Here is a 22,377-nt window from a genome sequence, read left to right on the forward strand (position 1 = left end):
TCATGCATTTTTGTGATTTTTAAGAAAAAATCGCCACTTTTTTGCATAAACTCGAAGCCAAGTTTAATGTCAAGTGACTCAGCTAGGGTTTCGGTTCATGAGTACTTGCAAGTTAGCCGAGTTTTTGCCATTTTTTCCAAGCTTTTCTACAGCTATTACAAAAGATTCATTAAGAGTTTTTCACAACAAGCAGCACCCTTAATAGATTTGACAAAGAAATGTTCAAATGGACTAGTACAACATAGAGAGCTTTCGCTAAACTCAAAGAATTAATGAGTTCATGCACTGTGCTAGCTGTTCTTGCCGTAAAAATGGGTTTGGAGCAGCGGTGATGTAGAATAAGCATCCAACAACATTTGAGCGCGAAAAACACAAGGAAGTAGAAATAAGGTCCTCAAATTTTGATAACGATATCCATCATGCATGCATTGACTAAGTTCAAGCAATACCTAGTTGGTGGGTAGCAAGTTTGTGATGAAGACAAACCACAACAGCTTGAAGTATTTCCTCACCTAGAAGGATATACATGAGTGACAACAAAGATTGGTGAGCAAACTTCAAGCCTACGATTTCGATATAGAATATGCTAGGGGAAAGAAAAATCCAATAACTAGTTCTTTGTTGAGAACGTCAATTTTATGCTCTATACATTTCTACTAATTCGAAGGGTGATATTATATTAGAATATACCAAGAATGTTTTTGATACATCTTTAGAGTAAAGTTGAAAGATGACAGGTTCAAAGTAGCGAATCAAAATGAAAGACAAGGTGTTGAGGGCAGTCCATGATACTCCATTGGTAGGCCACGCCAAATACTTCAAGAGTTATAAGCAAAGCAAGGAAATATTTTCATGAAAAGGACTCGAGGATGATATCTTTAGGCGTACCGAAAAATGCATTGTTTGTCAACAAAACAAGATGAAACAAACATTTGTAGCAAGATTGTTGCAGCCCCTACCCATTAAAGATCAAAAGTGAGAGAACATCTTGATGGATTCTACCAGAAGGCCTCCAAAGGTACAAGGTAAGGATTATATTTTGTTGTGGTCATTAGACACAAAATATGCTCACTTCTTTGCTATTAATTCTGAGTACAAGGTGTTTGCCTCACTGGGTAAACAGAAGGAGTATAGAAGTAATGCAAAAATGAACAATGCAAGTACAAGATGAATACGAGAATGAGCTTTCCATTAATGACTCAGAATGCACCTAATGTCCATAGTATTATTTGTCGTAAACACCACATCCCTTCAATACCCGCAGGTAGTACAATATATAACAACCGAAGGGGTGCGACACAACCGTCGCGACTCCAACTACCTACCCGTCGGCTAACTAACTACTAACATAAGATTACTCCCAAAACATACATATTTCCCGACAACATCATCCCCCCAAAAAAGAAGTCGTCTCCGACGACTAACAACAAAATGGGAGACAATGCAACCCATACAAATTATACATCCAAGACAAAACTAAGGAGGGGGTTGAGGAAGCGTCCTTGAAGTAGAAGGCTGTGATGTCGGTGTCTGGGCCGCCAAGCGGGCGCGAAGCTCATAAACCTACTGAGTACGTGCAGTCACATCACGCTCCGCCACCAACACTTTCTCCAAAGCCGTCTTCACCATATGCGCGGCTTCCAGTAACTCCTCTTTCGTATCTGCTGTCTCCGTCATACAGACCAATCGAGCCTGCAACAGGCTCCTCTCGACAGTGACTGCATCCAACTCCTGCTGCACGAGGCTCCTCACACTCTGCTCTGCCGAAAGGCAAGTCTCCACCTCAGCCTTCTCTGCTCGGGCCATCTCAAGATGCACCGACAACTGGGCCCTCTCTGCTGCCCACGAGGCCTGCTGACTGGCCACATCTCTCTCCAACTCGACTTGAGCAGCCTCGCAGACCGCAGACTCATGTTGTGTACGCCTTAAAGCATAGTAGGCGTCTCAGTAGACCTGCTCAATCTCTCGGATGACTGCCATCACTCGACTCTCCACAATGGGCTCACGCACAATCCAAGCCTGCAACATCTCATCCGTCTGAGTAGTCGGCCACCCTGGACACTCAAAGCATGTAGCAAAGGCTACGGAGCAGCCCACCCGCATAAACTGTAGGACCCTCTCTAACTCCACCACAACCTGTTGTAATGCTCGCATCTGGGCCGTGGCCACCACTCACTGTGCCTCGTCACCATGTCAACTAAATAGGCCTCAATGCCCTCCCCCTCCTGCTCCGAAGGCTGTGACCGTGATGGAAGTGGTATCTGTGTAAGAGTGTTGGTTGAAAATTTTGTACACTTGGGGAAATATACAAAATTGTGGTTTCAACTACAGCACACGAGTAAAAACTCTCCTAATTAAGGGAAGGCTCCCCCTATCTAACTACAACTTGGAAAATAAAATGGGATGGGACAGCAATCTTTCTTCTTTTTTTTTAAGAAAGACAATATCCTTTTCTCTTCACAGAAAACGATAGCGATTGAATATGAACAACAGTAACCACTTTCAAGTAAAATGAGAGAAAGGAAATGAAGTTTCCTGAAAGCTCAAAGACTCCCGTCACTTCCTTCGGGACGGGACAACAATATCAAGCTCAAAGACTTGACTATTGGAAGTCCTATCTACCCTTTGCTATACTAAATTTTACAACGAATAAAAGATAACAGCTCAAAGACTGGAATAATCTATTCTTTCAACACAAAGACAAGAACTAATGCAAGCTCAAAGACTTGTTGCTATTTCTTATCAAACAGTAACTTTTCCTCAAGAATAGACGCAAGCTCAAAGACTTGCTGCTCCTTCAAGAGAGTTTCCTATTTTAATTAATCTTCTCTACTTGCAGCTCAAAGACTTCAAATCAGATTGGACTAAGCTCCTTTAGAAACACTTGGCATAGAAGAAATAAAAGATTCAAACTCAAACATGTAGCTCAAAAACTCAAAACTTGAGTAATCCTTCTTTATTATTCTTCAAAAACTTTCAATCCACATACATAAGCTCAAAGACTTCTTGCTGTAAATTTGGCAGAGTTTTTGCTTGCTTTCCAAAAGATAAAAATTACAATGGACCCTCTCTTCTATTTATAGGAGAGGAGCCTTGAGAAAAAGGTGGGAGGATCCTAACTAACTTGAGAGATTCTCTCAGCCACCAAGACTTATTCAATAACTAACTAAGACTTATTCCAACTACAGTCCTAATTGGACACAACTTGTAGTTGCCTTACATGTAATTACAAAAGTGCAAGTAATGTGTAACTTGCGTTTTACAAAAATACTTTTAGATGTAACTTGTCAAAACAAAATTACAACTGCATAACTAAAATTATTCCATGTGTCTAAAGACACGACTCTAATTGCATCATCATTTGTCTGTGATGATCTTCATGTCGCTTCAAGATGCTAGAAGTTGAAGTATTTTGGATTGGTAAAGACATCTTGTACTGGAACGAGAACTTGCATCCTTATCTTCTTGCTTGGGGTAGTACTAGCTTTTCAAGAGGGAAAGGGCTGCCTTTCTCTTTTCACGTCATGACCATCTTTGTCTTGAAAGCATTCTATGCTCTCAACCATGAATTGTTGTTGTATCTCTTCTTTGTATCATCCTTCATTCTTGAAATCTTCTTGCAAAATAAGGCCCATGCCTTAATCCATTGATTTGGTAGATCGTGTGTGCAAACCGGACTGACAAGGGAAGGGATAAATTGATGCAAAAATGGGCTCACAAGTGAATTTCGGGTTTTGGAAGCTACATTACATGTGTGGGAAAAACAAGAGCATTAACTTGCAAATGTGGGAACAAACATGCAACTTCATATGTGTAATGGGTAACTACAAGTTTGCACTTGTAATTGGACCTTTAAAACTCATTTTCAAGTGTTTTTTGAGTGCATTTTGGACCAATTTCGGGTTTTGGATGGCTGACTGCAGGTAGACTTTAAATGGGGAAAACGAATGAATGTGTGAAATGAGTGGATGAAATGGTATGTACGGATGAGGGAATTGGAAGCGGATAGGTAAAAATGAATTTCAAGAAGATCACTTGGAACTTTGCCAATGCAAAAATGGGAAGAACTTTCAACTTGCAACCCGGATTTCAAAAAACCCCATTTTGAAAGGATGGGTATTTCTCATCTTTGCAACTTGGAATTTCAACAAAAGATGGTTTAATCTTTTATCCGTAAGGGAAGAACAATGATTTTCATCCAACATGTAATCAAGAATTAAAATCCCGAATACAAGTAAAGAGGGAAAATGGGGAAGAACAATGCAATTCTAAAATTGCTTTACAAAGGGGAAAATCTCTCTCACAAAATCTGATTTTTGGGGAAGAACCAACCATTTACAAATTTACAACTAGAAAGGAAAAAACAAGAAAACAAGAAAAAAGAAACAAGAAGAAAATAAATCTTACCTTGCTCCAATGTGAAAATGCCTCTCCAAAAGATGATCAATCTTTGAAATAAAGAAGAATATCTCTTAAAAAGAAATTAACCGTATTCCAAAACCCTAGCCACGTTTTTGAAAAAATGCCCAAAACTGAAAAACGTGGCAGCAAATGCATGAGAAATGGCATGGAAAATGGCCAAGACTCTTTCTAACCTCAATACCTTAGCATACCAAGCCAAAACAATTCATAACATTGCTGATTCATTTTTAATGAAGAAAAACGTGGTTTTTTGGCAAAAACGTGTTTGCTGTTATAAAGCTAAAAACCAACAATCTTAACCTCCATGTGGCGTGAAAGGTGTTTGAAAATGCATAAAAATAGGGAGCAATCCAAAACGCCTTCTATCTCCCAAAAAATCTCCACAAAAATTTGCTAAAAATCCTCAAAAAACATGTTTTTCCTTGCAATTCAGGTTTTTTGGAACAAATAGCAAGTTTAAAATGTATGAAACAATGAAAATCGGGTTTTTTGGAGGATATGACAAGTTTAAAATTTCACTTTTTCAACATGTTAGGCAAAATCGGGATTTTTTGGCCAAATAGCAAGTTTAAAATGTTAAAAATGCACTTTATGAGCAAAATCGGGTTTTTTGGACCAAAGTGCAAGTTTTAAATTGTCACTTTTTCACTTACAAGGCAAAATCGGGATTTTTAAGACAAATAGCAAGTTTAAAATTCACTTTTTCACTTACCAAGCCAAAATCGGGATTTTTTGGACAAATGAGAAGTTTAAAAATTGTCAAAAATGCACTTGCAAGGCAAAATCGGGTTTTTTGGAGCAAACTGCAAGTTTTAAATACTTGTAAATGGGAAATAAAATCCCTACAACAAGTTATACTTGCTTGCACATATGTAATGGGGATTTAAAATCCCTATTACATGCAAAAACCATTAAAGTAAGGGTTTTTTGACCGAACTGCAAGTTTACTTGTAATTGAGTCAAAAAATCCCTATTTTAACTAAAAAAGACCAAAAAACAATAAAAAATATAAAAAACAACAAAGGGGAAATTTAAAACAAATTACAAGTAACATCTTTTAAATAAAAGTGCACATGTAATAAGTCAAAAATTCCCCTACAAAGACCAAAACAATGAATATCATTAAAACTTGCAGTTTGAAGAAAATTCTCCACCTGCAGTCGGGATTTTAAAACCCGATTGAAGGAAAGACATAGCAAACGAACCCAAAATTTGACGAAATTCGAAACGTAGTTCGAGGATGGACTGAGGATTAAGTGAGTCTAAGGATTAGTCGAAATTCTGCCTCGGGAAGCGTGCCATAGAGTAAATTTTTTCATTTTTTCACAAAAATTTCATGTAATGGTCCTTCATTTTGGAAAACAAAAATGAGGACAACAAAGAGCACCAAAGGGTAACTCAAAAGTCTCTGTCGGAACCGATACTGTCGCATCCTGCTGGTATGAAGGTACCTCCCCCGCCACTAGAGGTGTAGCATCCCCCTGCTCCTGGATGGCGGAGACGACCTCTCCTGCCTCGTTCCCAACTTTTGGTACATGTGCCTCGCCAAATGAATCATCCAATTCTACTACCTCAGCTGGAGTCTCTCGACAAGGTGAGAATACAGCAGCTCCCACGGGTGGTACCACTGTCATCTGAAATCGCTGAGTCAGCCAGCTCTCTATAGCCACTACCGACGGGTCTGTACTAGGGATCCCCGAGACTCTTTGCATCTCTATGACCGGAGTGTGTGTCGCCATAGCCATGGGCTCCTCCAACAAGGAGGCAGAAACGGTCACCACTGCCTCAAGTCCAACAACATCCAACCGCACCTGAGGCTCCGTATCAACCACCTCCCTCAGTCCCTGCTCCTCATCTACCACTACTCGATGCGGCGACCCTTCTGGACACGACTCCGCCATGTATCCTGTAAGTGCTTCCGTGGCTGGGGCCGGTCCCGAAGGTGGTGCTCGACCTTGCGGAGGTGATGCTACCTGCTACTGGATGGGGCCAAGTGCAACTCGCGTGCGACTCTGCCCAAATGCCAGGATAGAGGTGCCTCCCACTCCAGATGACATCACAGGTGTGCCCATAGATAGCAAGGGTGGGGCAAAAAGGACCCTCTCCCTAGTTAGATCCATCCTCCCCTCCTCAGTCGCCCTGTTGCTATCATCCTCATCCTCCGCTTTCGAATCCTCTCTACTACTGGAAGTCTCCCTCCCACTATCAGGTTCCCCTACCATCCGTTTTCGCTTCGCGGAAGAGTGCCCAATGTCAAGGTGTCTCCAATACATGATAGGAGGCTCACCTGCTGCCAACGGTCCCTACGACTGTACCTCCAACCCAGCCTCCGGCACCACTTCCCGCATGGGCTCCAAGAACAGTCCTATGGCATACTGGGGCATATAAAACGTGTGATGTTGCATCGTCAAGAACTCGCACATTCTCTCTGCTAGCAACGCAGCCCAATCGTACACAATGTCGTTCATAAGCCCATTCATGAGCATAATCTAAGGGAGGGCGATGTTCGACGCCCTACCAGATCCCGTCAACCTGCTCTTAATGACATCCATTATGCACCACCAGTGGTCCTCTGCAACAAAGGTCTTGCGTATTCCTCGTCCCTTCGTGGCATCAACCACACTGTCCAGCTCAACTATCGTCAAGTTTTTGGATACTAATTTAATCCAATGTTCTTTCTCCTCACGCTTCATCTTCTTAGCCTTCAACTCGATTTTCCTACCCTGTCTACCTAGGATGTCGAACACTCTAGTAAAGTCCACAGCTTTGAAGGATACGATGACATCCCTCCCGAGATACTCAAAAGTACTCATCCGTGTGTCTGTCAAAGGTGTCCACCATGAACCATAGGGCACCCTCATACTCTCGGATAGGAAACACGGGCATTTGGATAGCCCACTCCACTTCTGCCTTACGAAGTTTCTGCTTCACCAAATCATCGTCGGGTGTGTTCTGCCACCATTTCCTTCATTCAGACCTGTTCAGTCCCTCGAAGGTGATATTCTGAGGAGTCAATGTATTTTTTCCACTTGCCGCAAGTTATGGTGTTTTTTGTTTTTTCTTCTGACTTGCGCTGGCATCCATTGTGCTGCCCGCAACACGCACACCTGACAACAGGACCCTGGTATTTTTATTCATCTGGCTGCTACTAGAGGAAACCTGCAACTGCTTCTTCCAACTCCGTTTCTCAGTCGAATCCATTAATTTCTCGTATAACTGATTTCTGGTTATAGCCGTACGGTCTTGAAACACTTGAGTAACCACTTAACTACCTCCTAGATGGCTGTGCATGCTTTGCGTGTGCCTGCCCTGTGCTTGCGTGGGCGTTGCGTTCTTGGGCGAATTGCGTGTGGGCCGGGGCTGCGTGTTTGTATGCGGCTGCGTGTTTGTGCGGTGAGTTTATAACCCGCGGCACTCCCCACCGCACGATGGTTGCCACCGCACAGTGGTTTCGCCGCCGGTGGTCCCACCATCGACGGCCCACCGTTTGGTGGTTCCACCTTGGTTTTTGTTTTTTTTTGTTTTTTATTTATTTATTTATTTATTTTATTTTCAAAATACTTTCAAACACCCTGATTGGAGGGTCCAGGTTACCTCCGTTCGTGGTAAACCTTCAATTTGGACCCGTTCACGGCTTCAGTCACTTCGCGGCCGTCCAATGTCCACAGCTGAACCGATCCATTTGCTGCAACTTCGCGAACTTTGTAAGGTCCTAGCCACCTCACTTTAAATTTTCCAGGTTTAATTTCATTTCGCCCATAAATTTTCAACACGAGTTGTCCTGGGGTGAACTTCATTCGCTTTAGATGCTTATCGTGCCACAACTTCCTCCTCTGCTGCGTTGTCTCGGTTGCCCACTGAGCCATCATCCACTTCTCAACAAGTTTATTCAGAGCATAAAGTCGCTCCCTCGAGCTCTCCATATTGCCGAGTCTATTTTCTATTGCAATTCGAAGACTCGGTACCATGAATTCGGCGGGCACCACTGCTTCCTGCCCATACATAAGTTGGAAGGGCGTTTGTCCCATAGTCACTTTGTACGTCGTGCGGTAAGCCCACAACACGAAGTAACTTCTCTTCCCAATCTTCCCCTTCGACCCCGCACGACTTATAAATGACTCCTACAAGGATCTTGTTCGTGGCCTCCGCCTGCCTGTCGGCTCGAGGGTAGTAAGGACTCGACAGAGAATGGAAGATCTTAAATTCTGTCGTGAGCAACTTAATAACATGGTTGACAAAATGGCCACCTCGGTCACTCGTCAGCTGCATGGAGATACCATAACGAGTAATGATTTGCTCATAAATAAATCTGGCTGTACTCACCGCCGAGTTATCGGGTAGGGCCTGTGCTTCCACCCACTTAGTCAAATATTTTGTGGCTACCACGATGTATCTGCATCGCCTAGCACGGCTGACCTTGAGTGGTCCGACAAAGTCCAACCCCCATCGTTCAAATAATTCCTGTGCGTGCGAGGGGTTGAGCGGCATAAAGTCCCGCTTCAATGGTTTCCCAGCCCTTTGGCACGTGTCGCAACCAACTACCCATTCGCGGGCATCATTATATAGCATGGGCCACCACAAGCCCGCGAGTAGCACCTTCCGTGCAGTAGTGTCCGGTCCCATGTGTCCCCCTGTCGGCCCTTTGTGCGCCTCTCGGAGAACTCCTGGCACCTCCTCCATCACACATCTTCTGATTATCTAATCCGGTCCCATCTTATATAACAATCCATTGATCAGTTAGAATGTTCGACTTCGTAAAACCAGTTTCCTTCGTTCTCCTAGTAGCATGCCTGGCGGGAAGACTGAAGTAGAAAGATACTCCCCGATGGCCGTGTACCATGGTGGCAATGCAGCAATTTGGAATAAGTGGGCATCTGGAAAATCATCGTTCACCCCTTCCGATGGTTCTCTTGACTCTGCGTGATAATTGGTCTGCTATCACATGGCTTTTCCCAGGCCGCTGAACGTAAACTCTTGCAGCAAGAGTAGCCATCAACTAATCCTTCCCTGAATTATCGGCTTGTTGACCAAGTACATGAGGGCTTGATGGTCTACGTAGAATGTGAACAGTGTCGCCAACTGGTAGTGTCTAAATTTTTGTATCGCATAGATCATCCCCAATGCCTCCCGTTTTGTTGTGCTGCAATTTTTCTCCGCTTTGGATAACAGTCTACTGGCAAAATAGACGGGATGATCCAACCCGTGATCTCCCACTTGGGCCAGTGTGGCACCGATCACAAAGTTTGAAGCATCCACATGGACATGGAACTCCCTATCCCAGTTGGGGTAAGCGAGGATGGGGGGCAGCTACCAGCCTTGTCTTCAATTCCTCAAATGCTTCACTCTCCGGGGTCCCCCAGGTGTACGGCTCACCCTTGCGAGTAAGCTTGTCCAAGGGGTGGGATATTTGTGCAAAGTTTTTTATGAACCTCCTATAGTAGCCAATATGGCCCAAGAAGGACTTTACCCCGGTGACATCTGTAGGAGGCTCCATCTCCACGATTACCCGTATTTTGTCCGAGTTCGTCTTCAGACCTGCTTTGCATACAATGTGCCCAAGCAATTTGCCTTGTGGCACCATAAATCAACTTTTTTGGGGATTAAGGGCCAGCCTTGCCCTTCGGCATCTCTCCATGCACTCTCTAAGGGCTACCAAATGCGTATCTTGCCTGCTATAGATGGACCAGTCATCGAGGAAGGCTTTAAAATTCCCTACCGACATCTTGTCAAATATGTGTAGTATAATTCGCTGGAATGTTGCAGGTGCATTGCATAGGCCGAATGGCATCCGGTTGTATGCATAGACACCATCTTTGACCACGAAAGTGGTCTTCAGTTTATCTTCCTCGGCGATTGAGATCTGGTTATATCCGGAGAATCCATCCATAAACGAGTACATCTCATGGCTGGCCACCTCCTCCAGTGTGTTGTCCGTAAACGGGATTGGGAAGGGGTCTTTAATCGTAACTGCATTGAGACACCAGAAGTCCACACAAATCCTTATTTGGTTAGCCTCCTTTAATGAAATGACTATGGGCGACACCCATTCACTTGTCTGTACTTTGAAAATGATACCGGCCTCCAGCATTTTTTCTATCTCTTCGTTCACCCGCGCTGCATAGTTGCGGTTCATCCGATACGGTCTTTTTCGTACAGGCTGGGCTCCGGGTACCAACGGGATGCGGTGCACGCATAGTTCGGGAGGTACCCCCTTCAAGTCTTTATACGTCCATGCGAAGACGTCTTTAAACTCCAGAAATATTTTGAAGGTCATTGCCTTCAGCACGGGATCCCAGTCATCCCTGACCAATATATTTTGTGGGTCCTCCTCCTTTCCTAGGTTTGTTGCCTTCAGCTTGGACTCTTCAAATTGAATTGGCTTGTCTTTCTCGAACTGATGTGTAGGTGCCTCGTCCACTCGGGCTTCCCCCTCCTTATATTCTCTGTATTCTGGAGGGAAGACCTCCTTATCGACGGGCTCCTCTATCTGCAACATGTTGCATTGAAAAAGTTCGTAATCCTCCATTTGCTAATGGAAGAGCCTGTTGAGTGAGCACACCTCGTCTTAAGAACATTCCTCCAATTCAAGTACCCCTTCATTGTTTGGCTCCATCGTGTTCTTGCCTTTGCTTTCGTCGGAACCCTATTCCCATTTATTAGAGTCCTCTGAGTCCGAGTCGGAAGAGGCAAGCTCTTCGCCAACATCTTGGGTCCGTAGGTCAATGATATATTTCCGCCCTCCCTTCTCCAGGGAGAGTGTATTTTTCTTCCAATTATGGTTCACCCTCGCGGTGATCAACCACACTCTCCCCAGGATGGCGTCATAACCTTTCTTTTTCAAGGGAATAACTACAAAATCTAATAGGAAGGGTTGTGTACCAATTGTCACTTGTTGGGCCATCAATATGCCGAATGGCTTGATGTCGTGTTGGTCGGCTCCCACCAGATTGAATGTGGGTGGCCACAGGGTGGGTTTCCCCAGCCTCTTCCATGTCTCTTCTGGTAGTACATTCACCCCAGCACCCCCATCCACAATGGTGTCCTTCAGAATGGTCCCAAGGATGCCCATTTCTACCACAGCTGGGTGTCTACCACTGTTCAAGGCTAGTAACATTGGGTCAGTCGAAGGGCTGACAGGAACCTCCACCTGCAGTGCACTCGAAGGTGCGTGTGCGGTGCTTTGCACATTGCTGAGGATGGCAGTCCTCAAATGTGGCATGGAGTCTAGAAGGTCTTTTACCTTTATCGGCACCTCCATCTGCAAGACTTGCCCAATGATATTCTTTTTCGCTTTCAGGTGGGTTGAGGGACTCATCATCTCCGTGTTCTTCTGTCCTTCTGCCACCATCTCCCGTTCAATGTCGGCCTTCGCCTCCCACAGTCTCTCCTTCTCCGTGCGAGGGTCAGGATGCATTGCCTTCTTCGCCTACGCGCGAGTGATCGCCAATACTTCTTTGTCTTCGCCTGTCTTCTCAATATTGGGCAGATTCACCCCCGGCTTAGGACATTTGTGTCATCGTGATCACCGGGGCCACACCATCTACACAGGCTTTGGGGGGTTTTAGTATTCTGGCACTCCCGAGCGAAGTGCCCCCATTGGTTGCAGGTCCGACATTGAATTATCGGCCACCCCTTAGCGTCATACTGCATTTTGCTCCGATTGTTGTTGTTGTTGTTGACTCTCCCTCCCCTTCAATTACCTCTATAACCACCGGATGATGCAGTGGCGTTGGCTTGAGACTGGGCGGAGCCCACTGCTGCGGACAGTGAGGGTTGCTCTTGCGCGAAGAATACTTGGTTCCCTTTTGTTTTCATGTTGTAGGGACACTCTTTGACGACGTGTCCCAACATTTGGCAAATTTCGCAGAATGCCTTCTTCGGGCAGGTGCCTTTTGTGTGACCTTCCTTACATTCTGTGCACCGCACGTCTTCGTTTTTACTCGTGCTTCTTTTCATGTTCTTAAATTCCTTCATCATATGGTGCATATCCTTTTGAAGAGCTTGCACCTTCTTACTTGATAATTCATCACTGTTGTTTTCTCCCAAGGACTCCTCTTCTGCAAAGGACTTGTCCTTTTTCTTCCACCATGTTTTGCCTTCACTTTCCAAATCCATTGCGCAGTTGTATGCGTCATCGTATGAGGTGGGCGGTACAATTTTCATCTTTCTCCGCAGGGATGACCACAACCCTTCCACGAACCATCTCTTCTTTAGTCCGTCAGCCGGCTGGTTCTCCATCTTCCCCAGTAACTCCTTTAACCGTCGGCTGTATGTTCGCACTGTCTCGTGCTTTCCCTGCTTTGTGCTTAATATCTCCACCACGATCTCATTATCATCTCGAAGGAGTCGAAACTCCGTCTCGAAAGCTTTCTGTAGTTCGTCCCATGTTCCCACCTTTACTTTATCCACATCAGAGTACCAATCAATGGCTACCCCTCTCAGGGTGGCAGGGAACTGCACCACCCAATCCGCTTTGTCAACCACCCCGTTGGCTGACCATATTGTCTCACACGTACGGCCATCTTTGCCATCTCCGTTGAATTTGGGCAACTTCTATTTGCCGCCATCGCGCTTCTTACCTTCGGCGCACCTTGCCCTCCGGAACCTCCAAGGTTCGTACTTCCCGAGATCGGCCCTCCAGGTCCACTACCACCAGGTACTCTAGAAACTGGTCTGCTAGGTCCCACCAAACTGCCTTGACTACCAAGGATGGCTAAGCCCGACCCGAACAAATTGCTTCTGCTACCGTGCCCTTGTGTCCTCCCGACACCTTCGGCTGCACCGGTATCTCCTACTCCTCTAGTCTCTGTTTCGGTCTCCTTCTCCTTCCTGGTCTCGTCCTCTTGTCTAAATGGTGTGTACGGTTCTACCGTACTCCCATCCCCAATTTCTTCCAACATGAGGGAAAGGTCCCCCAGTTGCTTCCGTGTGGCTTCAATTAAATTCGAGACTTGGCCCTCGCCATTTTTGTTGTTCCTTCCGCTCAGTTCCTCTACGATTCCCTTTAACCGTCTCCTATATTCGGCCTGTTGTTCGATAATCAATGCTCGTTGGGCTGCTTCAACCTCTTCCACATATTCCTTTTTACTTTTGTCCTTATTTAATAGATTGGGCATCAATTCTAATTCCGCCTGATGAAACAAAAATATCACATTTAAAACAAGAACACCACCTTATTAATTCATTCTCCTTTATACAATGTATGTTAACACAATTCCTCTAAATATGACAGTGTTCTTCTTTATTTCTCCATTCGCAATTCAGGGATTGTTTGTCCTTCGTTTGGTTTCATCACACTCCTCTTCCTCTCGTCGACCCCTCTCCTCGTTCTACCGCAAGATCTGTTGACAGCGGTTTTCGCGATAGGTTTCCTCTCGGTGGTTCTAGAGAGCAATAAACGCTTGAGCCAACAAATTCGGAAGGTTGGTCATCAACTGGTTCACTGCAGGGCTCACTAATAGGGCAGACCACACAGCACTTTCGGGCACATCTTCTTGCGTGGCTTCCCTTCGTACGTGGGTTTCAACTGCTGCGTGAAGGATGCACCGGAAGTCCACCGTTAGTGTTCTCTCTCCGTCGAACAATTCTTCCGACTCTTCTCCCTCAAGGGTGCTTGTCCCTTCATCCAGGGGTTGGCCCATTATCGTCATGCCATACGGGTTACTCCCATTCCCAAGTTTGAAATCAGCAGTGGCGCCAAATGTTTGTCTCACTGGATAAACAGAAGGAGTACAGAAGTAATGCAGAAATGAACAATGCAAGTACAAGATGAATACGAGAATAAGATTTCCATTAATGACTCAGAATGCACCCAATGTCCATAGTATTATCTATCGTAAACACCACATCCCTTCAATACCCGCAGGTAGTACAATATATAACAGCCGAAGGGGTGCGACACAGCCGTCACGACTCCAACTACCTACCCATCGGCTAACTAACTACTAACACATAACATTACTCCCAAAACATGCATATTTCCCAACAACACAAGGCACCTCAAGTAGCTGATCTATTTTCCAAAGAAGTGTTCAAGCTTCATAATTTGCCTAAAAATATAGTGAGCAATAGAGATATCAGATTCCTTTGTCTATTCTAGTAGGAACATTTTATTTGACAGGGGTTTAGTTGTACCTAATACTAGCTACCACCCTCAGACTAATGGACAGTAATATGTTGCCCTGTTTTGCCTTAGTTTTTTTTTGTTTTTAAAGTGTTTTGCAATGGTTTTGAGATGACAAATTAAGTGCAGATAATAAATTAACTTGTAGCCAATAAACAACTCGGAAATATAACAATCTTCAAACATTCATGTAGCAGAGAAATTCTAGATTTATTTCTGATCTGAAAATACAAATTTCCTCAAATGTAAGGGCAACCAGATCATCAAATAGCATTGCATATCTATTTCAAACATACCTAGAAAATGCAGTAATGAAATAAAGTGAACTGGTATTGAAATCAGCTAACTCGCACTTGTAGCTTGGACGCCAATCTTCGATGACTTCTCCAAATGTCATGAAATGGATAGCAAAAGTCTCCTTAAATAAGAGTTTTAAAAGATCTATCCGATAAGGATAAGATCAACAACTAAGAAAAGCAAAAGACAACTAAAAGAATAAAGTATATTCCTAAAGTCTATCCTAACAACTTAATTGACCATTATAACTAGGTATTACAATATTATTTTCATATACATTAGCTCCTTTGAGTTATCCTTTGAGAATATCATTTGCTCAAAATCTATAGTTCCAAGCTGTGTGGCCTATTTTCTTGCAATAGTAGTATTATGTCCCTCTTTTATCCTTATCAGATCTACTATTTGAGAATAATACTACCTCAGGTTAAGGATCATTTGTTGTATCTTCTGCAATAGTTCTCTTTTCTTCAGCTAGGAGAGTTGAAATCATGTCTTTCAAACTTTTAGAAGATAGTTAACTAAGAGTGAAAATTACATTGCTGACTTTTGAAGGCAAACTATTTAGTAAAATAGCTTTAGCAATTTCATCATCCACTATAGCATTGACCTCAATTTGTTGTCGAAGAAGAGACCTCAAATTGTTCATGTGGCTTAACATAGTGATTCCATCAGCCATCTTGAACTTGAACGATTGAAGTTCTAAAGAGAATTTTGCATTAACTGCTGCTGCTCGAAATAATGTATTCAAATTCTCCCAAATTTCCTTCGATGATTTTGCCAAATCTGCATACTGTAACTCTAGACCTCAGAGGACAAGATCATTAACAGCTTTGGCTTTATCATCTATGCTCTGCCATTCGAATACTTTACTAGCATCTATAGGAGGTGTCTCATTTCCATTAACTATTCCCCATAGATTCTTGTACATCAATTGCATCTGGATTTTTACTTTCAAGTGTAAAAGTTGAAACCAAAATATTTATTCAAAGGAATTTTTCCATTTCCGAAATTATAGAAAATCCATATAATAAAATTGAAAATCTTCAAACCCTAGCACACATTTTGAGGACACACTAGAAACTACAGAAAATCTGAATAAAAATGTCACACAAAACATCCACTACAATCCACAAGCTAGTCAGGCTAAGAAATCATAGTAGAAGAAATACTCAACTTTAAACACCATGAATCTTTCCCATTCAAGTACATGCAACTCACATACATGCACATGCAAGTCATTTTGCATGAAAATTCCTACATTATTCTTTGAAAAAAGAAAATCTCCCACACAAAAATAGCCAACCTGTGATTTGACCTTGAACTTTATTTCACGTGACTCCCTACTAAAACCTTCACAATTTTTGAACAAATGCCCTTGCGAGAATTCCATAAAAAAAGGCCGTAAAATATACCAGTAACAGCCTTTGTACTGCAACTGGTAAATTCATTTGACCCCCTGCTCTAGAACCATATTGCAAAAATTAATAGCAGACAATATTTTAGTATTCTATAAATTAACAAGATAGATTTACAAAGAGGTTCATCTCTTTATATAGAGATTGGAAAAGAAACCACTCAAATGGATAAACATTACATGACTCACTAAAAACTAAAAAGTGAATCCAGAAAAAAATGGAAAGAAAACGCTTGCCACTAAGGTGGCTTTATTACAACTGTAAGACTTATCTTTTAATAATTTAATATTATTCTAATAGTCTGGTCCATATCCTGTTGAATCTAGAATGTTCAGATATACCAAATTGGTCTGATTCATCCACAAGTTCTTATTATTTCTTCTTCTTCTTTTCTTTAAATTAGAATTTGATTTCTCTCCAAACTAAAATCAAATCTGACATTCTTAGCAAGGCAAGTAAAATTTGTTTTTTTAACCAGCCTTTCCAATGTTTTTTTGTAATCTTTCCCATCCATACAAAGCCAGGTTATCAAACTTGGTAATTATATTCAAAGATAAGACACATGCCTGCTGGATCAAAACTGGAAATGGGGATGTTCCAAAACACTACTACTTATATGATATATCAATGCAATACAGCTCCCCACTTCCATGTGAGTGTAAGTATTAATTCAATGTTCTGAAGAGTGCCTAAACAAATTTTTTTTAAATGACAGAATCAAGAAATTACCCCAATAACATCACACCTTCAATTCTGATTTATTTCATCCCTTGGCTGCCGAATCCTTGCAATGACAACCAAAAAATGTATGGATAAAATAAAAGAGCTGGCCTGTCCCTCATCCCATATGTCAGCGGATCAGAAAGAAAACATATTTTATTAAGGGCAAAATTATATTTTCACAACAGCCCAAGCCCTAATGTAAAAGATGAAAGGAAGAAATGGCTAAAATCTGTTTATAAAACATATTATTCTCTTAATAGCTGCTCCAGGAATAAACTTTACCCTTTGTCATCTAAAATATGGTTTGAGCTACAAAAAACAACATAAAATGTTGGTAACTGTTCTTGGTTACAATTGTTTCTGCCTTAGAGTAGTTCAAATGGAATTCAGAATATTGTACTTCATTTGTTAAAAAAGTATTACTCAGTGAAAAGAATGAATAACGATCACACACAACAAACTGAATCATCTATCTTTTCAACTCAGCACGAGATACTATCATGCAGCCTTGATATTTGAGATAGAATAAAAATTTCGCTAGGGAATCCAGTAACTATATTAAATATTCTGACCTAATGCATTACTTTTCTCATTCAAGAAAATTATGCTTATTTTGAGAAAATTATTTGCATGGGTTTGGAAACTATCTTGATTAAGAAGAGCAGTGCTTAACTTTCACCTAATGCATTGAAAAGATTAGTAAACAATTGGGATAAGGCATTTCCTACTCAATGCTCAAATATAACAGAAATACTAGTAATTCTAATGTTCAGAGCAATAAAACAGTCAATACTTAGGTGAGGACCTGATGCACAAAGCTCTCAAGCGTTTCAAGCTTGCCCATTGCCATTGCCATTTGCCCCATATAATTGGCTACATTTGGTGTACCTAGAGAACCTCCTGCCAAAGTGTCAGCAAGAGCCTGCTGAAGTGCCTCCATGCCTTGTGATAGTGCATCCTCTGCCTGTTGCGATGACTGTCGCAAATTACAAACTGATAATACCTGCTGCTCCGTTAATGGCTCAAGTTGAGGAGTAAGAATCTGGTACAAAAAATATTATTATATTATGCACATGAATCTTGATAACAGACAATATTGTTAGAATATAAGTATTTATCGTGAGCCTTCAGGTGCATACTACACATCCTACAGTAACAAATCAAACTGAAAAGCAATTAATGAGCACAAGAATACTTTGGGTAATATTCAATACCAAACAAAACCAGACAAAAAGATATATTAAACTTGATTGTAGCCAATTCTAAAAGTAATCTTCTAGTGATGATCTTCTTTGTTAGATAATAATTCTAAGCTGAGTATTTAGAAAGATCCATTATGTTAACTAATTCTATTATGATGAAGGAGCATCCACCAGCTGGAGGAGAAAATAAAAAGAAAACAAAATGGAAAACCAGAGGAAGGAAGCGTTGGAAACCTCACCAATCATTTGTATTCCAGTTCAAGAGAAAAGACAAATGAGAGTTTTGGGTGCTTTGACATGTTTGCCCTCTGTAGGTTACTAAAATAAAGAATTTAAAGAGGGGAAAGAATTGGTAGTTTTAAGTTGCAGTCGAAAGAAAGAATGTAAATGGTGTTGAAGATATAGCTACGATAGAGATTATCGGCTCCTTATTTATCTCGTCTAGTATCGGCTCCTCAGCCTCCGTTCCTTCCCTGCCTTGTTTACTGTCGTGACTCTTCATGTTGCAACGGCTGTCAGTGAAGGTGATGTGGCTGTCGATGAAGGTGATGAGGCTGTCCGTACAGAAGTAACTGTCCGTGCCTCTACCTCTCCCTTCGTGTGACTCTTCATTGAAATTCCGATATGTTATATTCGTCATTCTTCCTTGTCTCGTCTTCTTCTTCTTCTTCGGCAGTTTTATATATCGGTTTCTTCTTCCTTGTGATCGTATCTGTCAGATCAGAAATATTGTGTATTCCTTCTGCTTACAGAGTTTCAGATATTTAAAGGTTTTGAATTGTATTCGAGTTATATCAGCTGAGTTCATTTTATGATTGATTCATAGAGAATCGAACTCAAATTGTTATGATTGATAGTATTCTGAGACTATCATCAGTTGTATTCTTTTCTGAAATATAATAAAGTTAATTTTGAGTGGGCTGGGTTTTTCACCCTCAGGTGGAGGGTTTTCCCAGGATAAGGGCTTGTTCATTTGTGTTTCCATTCATAATTTTCTGTTCTCAAATTTAAAGATTTTCTATATTCTGGTTCAAGTTTTAACATGGTATCAGAGTGGGTCTCGAAGATTGATCCAGAACCAAAATTTTTAAGTTCTTTATTTCTTTCAATTGTTTGCCTAAGCCATTCATTATGGTGAACGGATTGAAAGTAGAAGATAGACTGGATGGTTCGTCAAATTTCTCTTCTTGGAAATTTAGAATTCTGATCACTCTAGAAGAGAATGATCTCCTTGACTATGTCTCAAAAGATGTAGAAGAACCTTCTGCTAATGCAGAGACAGTTCAATGGAGAAAGAACAAGACCATGGCTAAGAAAATTCTGATTGATTTTGTTAAGGATCATCTGGTGCCTATCATCTCTAAGTTGGATTCAGCTAAGGAAATGTTTCAGAGTCTAAAGGATCTTTATGAATTCAACAATATCAGCTAACCCTTAGGCGTCAACTGCTGCATGTGAAAATGTCTAGAGGAGAATCTGTTACTTCTTATTTCATGAAGATTTCTAAGTTAAAAGATCAGCTCAGTGCAATTGGAGATACTTTTGCTCATAAAGACTTGGTTATGTTAGCTATGAATGGACTTCCCATCTCCTGGGAATCCTTCATTCAAGGCATTAGTGGAAAAGATGCTCTTCCTAAATTTGATAGGTTGAGGGCAGATTGCATTCAGGAAGAATGCAGACAAGAAGCAAGAGGTTAAGGTCGCAAATCCCATCATGAAGATGATCATGTGCTTGCTGCCCATGCATCTAAGGGGAAAGGAAAGAAAGGTAACTTCAAAAGATTCAAAGACAAGAATGATGAGTCAGCCCCTGTTGCCAAGAAAAAGTGGAAGGACCTTTCTACAATTCAATGTTTTAGGTGTGACAAATTTGGTCACTTTGCCAGAGATTGTGTTTCAAAATCTAAGACTCAAGCAGCTGTTGCAAATGTTGAGAATCCTTCTCCTCAAAGAGTCAAGTGAAAATTCTAAAGGATTCTTATTTATTTCTGCACTTTCTAGTAATGTTCCTACTAACTGTGATACTTGGTTGATAGATAGTGGAGCATCTCGTCATATCACTGGTTTTCGTGAGCACCTTTCAAACTTGAAAGAAAAAGACTCTCATCTTCAAGTTATCATTGGTGATGATGCTTGCTATTCTGTGAAAGCTGTTGGTTATACTTCTTTTCAATTGGACTCTGGTATTCCCCTTCATTTAAGTGATGTCCTATTTGTTCCTGGTAAAAAGAGGAATCTGATTTCTATTTCTGCATTAGAAGACAAAGGTTATCATGTTGCTTTTGCTGATGGAAAAGTACTTGCATGGAAGAAGAACTCTAGTATTCAATCAGCTCATGTTATTGGTGTTCGTCATGATAGTCTTTACAAGCTTTCAGCTCATCCTATTCAAGTCTTAGCTCATGATTCTTCGAGTTCAAGTGAGCTGTGGCATAAAAGATTTGGTCATTTAAATTTCAAAACTTTGTCTTCAATGGAGAAGGTTGTCATTGGTCTTCCTAAGCTGAATCAAAACCATGAAGGTGTTTGCAAGGGGTGTGCTCTAGTTAAGAACATTAAGAGCACCTTTCATAGTAGTGAAAGTAGGGCAAAGAATGCTCTAGAATTAATTCATTCTGATTTATGTAGACCTATGTCAATTGCTTCTCTTAGTGGTTTTTGGTATTATGTCACCTTTATTGATGATTTTTTTCGTGAGTGCTGGATTTACTTTCTCAAGTCTAAAGAGTCTGATGAAGTGTTGTCCATATTTAAAGAGTTCAAAGCTCTAGTTGAAAATCTATCTAGCAAAAAAATAAAAATTCTTAGATCTGATAATGGAGGAGAATATGTTTCTGGTGTTTTTCATAACTTTTGTGTTGAAGCTAGGATTAAGAGGGAGTTTTGTGTCCCTTATAATCCTCAACAAAACGGTGTGGTTGAAAGGAAGAATAGGACAATTGTTGAAGCAACAAAGGCTATGATTCATGACCAAAATCTTCAAACATTTCTTTGGGCCGAGGCTTGCAGGACAGCAGTTCACATTCAGAATCGTAATCCTCATCAGATTCTAAACAACTTGACTCCAGAAGAAGCCTTTACAGGTGTCAAACCAGAAGTAAGCTATTTCAGAATCTTTGCATGCCCTGTTTATATTCATGATCCTAAAGAGAAAAGATCTAAATTAGAACCTTCAGGGAAGAAAAACATCTTTGTTGGTTATAGTGATTCTTCAAAGGCATATAGAATCTACATTCCAGGACAAAAACAGATTGAGATCAGCAAGGATGTTTCTTTTGATGAAGATGTAGCTTGCATGAAATTCAAAGAGTCTAGCATAGAAGCTGATAAAGAAGATTTTGAGCACCCTCAAGATTTAGATACAGCTGATCTGAATCCATCTTCAGACATTCAGAGGGAGTTTACAGATTTAGAAGATCTTGTTGATTCAGCTGATCCAATTGATCCAGTTGACTCTATAGTTACATCAGCAAATCTCAGTATTAGTTCAACTAACAAGAAAAGACCTTTGTGGGCTAGACATACTATGGAAGATGCTAAAAAATATGCAGCCCCTTGTGGTATTTTCAGAGAAAGCAAAAGACCTCACAAGTTTGCTGGTTATGTATCTTTGATGAGTCATATCTTAGAATATGAGCCTTCAGATGTTGAAGAGGCTTTAAATCAATAAGTGTGTAAGGATGCCATGATAGAGGAATATCAATCTATTATGAAAAATGACGTATGGGACATTGTTCCTAGACCTAAAAACAAATCAATGGTTTCTTCTAAGTGGCTGTTCAAAATCAAACATGCAGTTGATGGGAGTATAGAAAAGTACAAAGCCAGATTTGTAACCAAAGGTTTTTCCCAAAAAGAAGGTATAGATTTCGAAGAAACCTTTGCACTTGTAGCATGTTACACTTCTATCAGGACTATCATAGCTGTTGCAGCTGTTAAGGGTTGGAAACTTCATCAAATGGATGTGAAAACAGCCTTCTTGAATGGTAAAATTGAAGAGGAGGTTTACATTGAGCAGCTAGAGGGCTTTATTATTCACAGTAGAAACTCTCATGTATGCACGCTGAAAAAGGCTTTATATGGTCTTAAACAAGCTCCTTGTGCTTGGTATGAAAGGATAGACCACTATATTTTGAGCTTGGGTTTTCTAAATAATGATGCTGATCCAAACTTATAATTCAAGTTATGTGATG

The 22,377-nt window shown here is 41.4% G+C and overlaps 1 protein-coding gene across 5 annotated transcripts in view; it reads right to left on the reverse strand.

Annotated features, from left to right (window-relative positions):
- LOC131036201 (transcription factor TGA2.2) overlaps positions 1–22,377 on the reverse strand; it is a 112,243-nt gene that overhangs the window by 18,634 nt on the left and 71,232 nt on the right. For 3 of the 5 annotated variants that reach the window (XM_057968050.2, XM_057968042.2, XM_057968058.2), the window contains exon 9: positions 17,786–18,022. In XM_057968050.2, the coding sequence (XP_057824033.1) occupies positions 17,786–18,022 (237 nt within the window). Of the gene's footprint in view, positions 1–16,986; positions 17,042–17,785; positions 18,023–22,377 lie in introns of all 5 variants that reach the window. The other 2 variants (XM_057968066.2, XM_057968072.2) reach the window with 2 other exon arrangements.

This window comes from Cryptomeria japonica, chromosome 10 (assembly GCF_030272615.1).
Source record: "Cryptomeria japonica chromosome 10, Sugi_1.0, whole genome shotgun sequence".
NCBI lineage: Eukaryota > Viridiplantae > Streptophyta > Pinopsida > Cupressales > Cupressaceae > Cryptomeria > Cryptomeria japonica.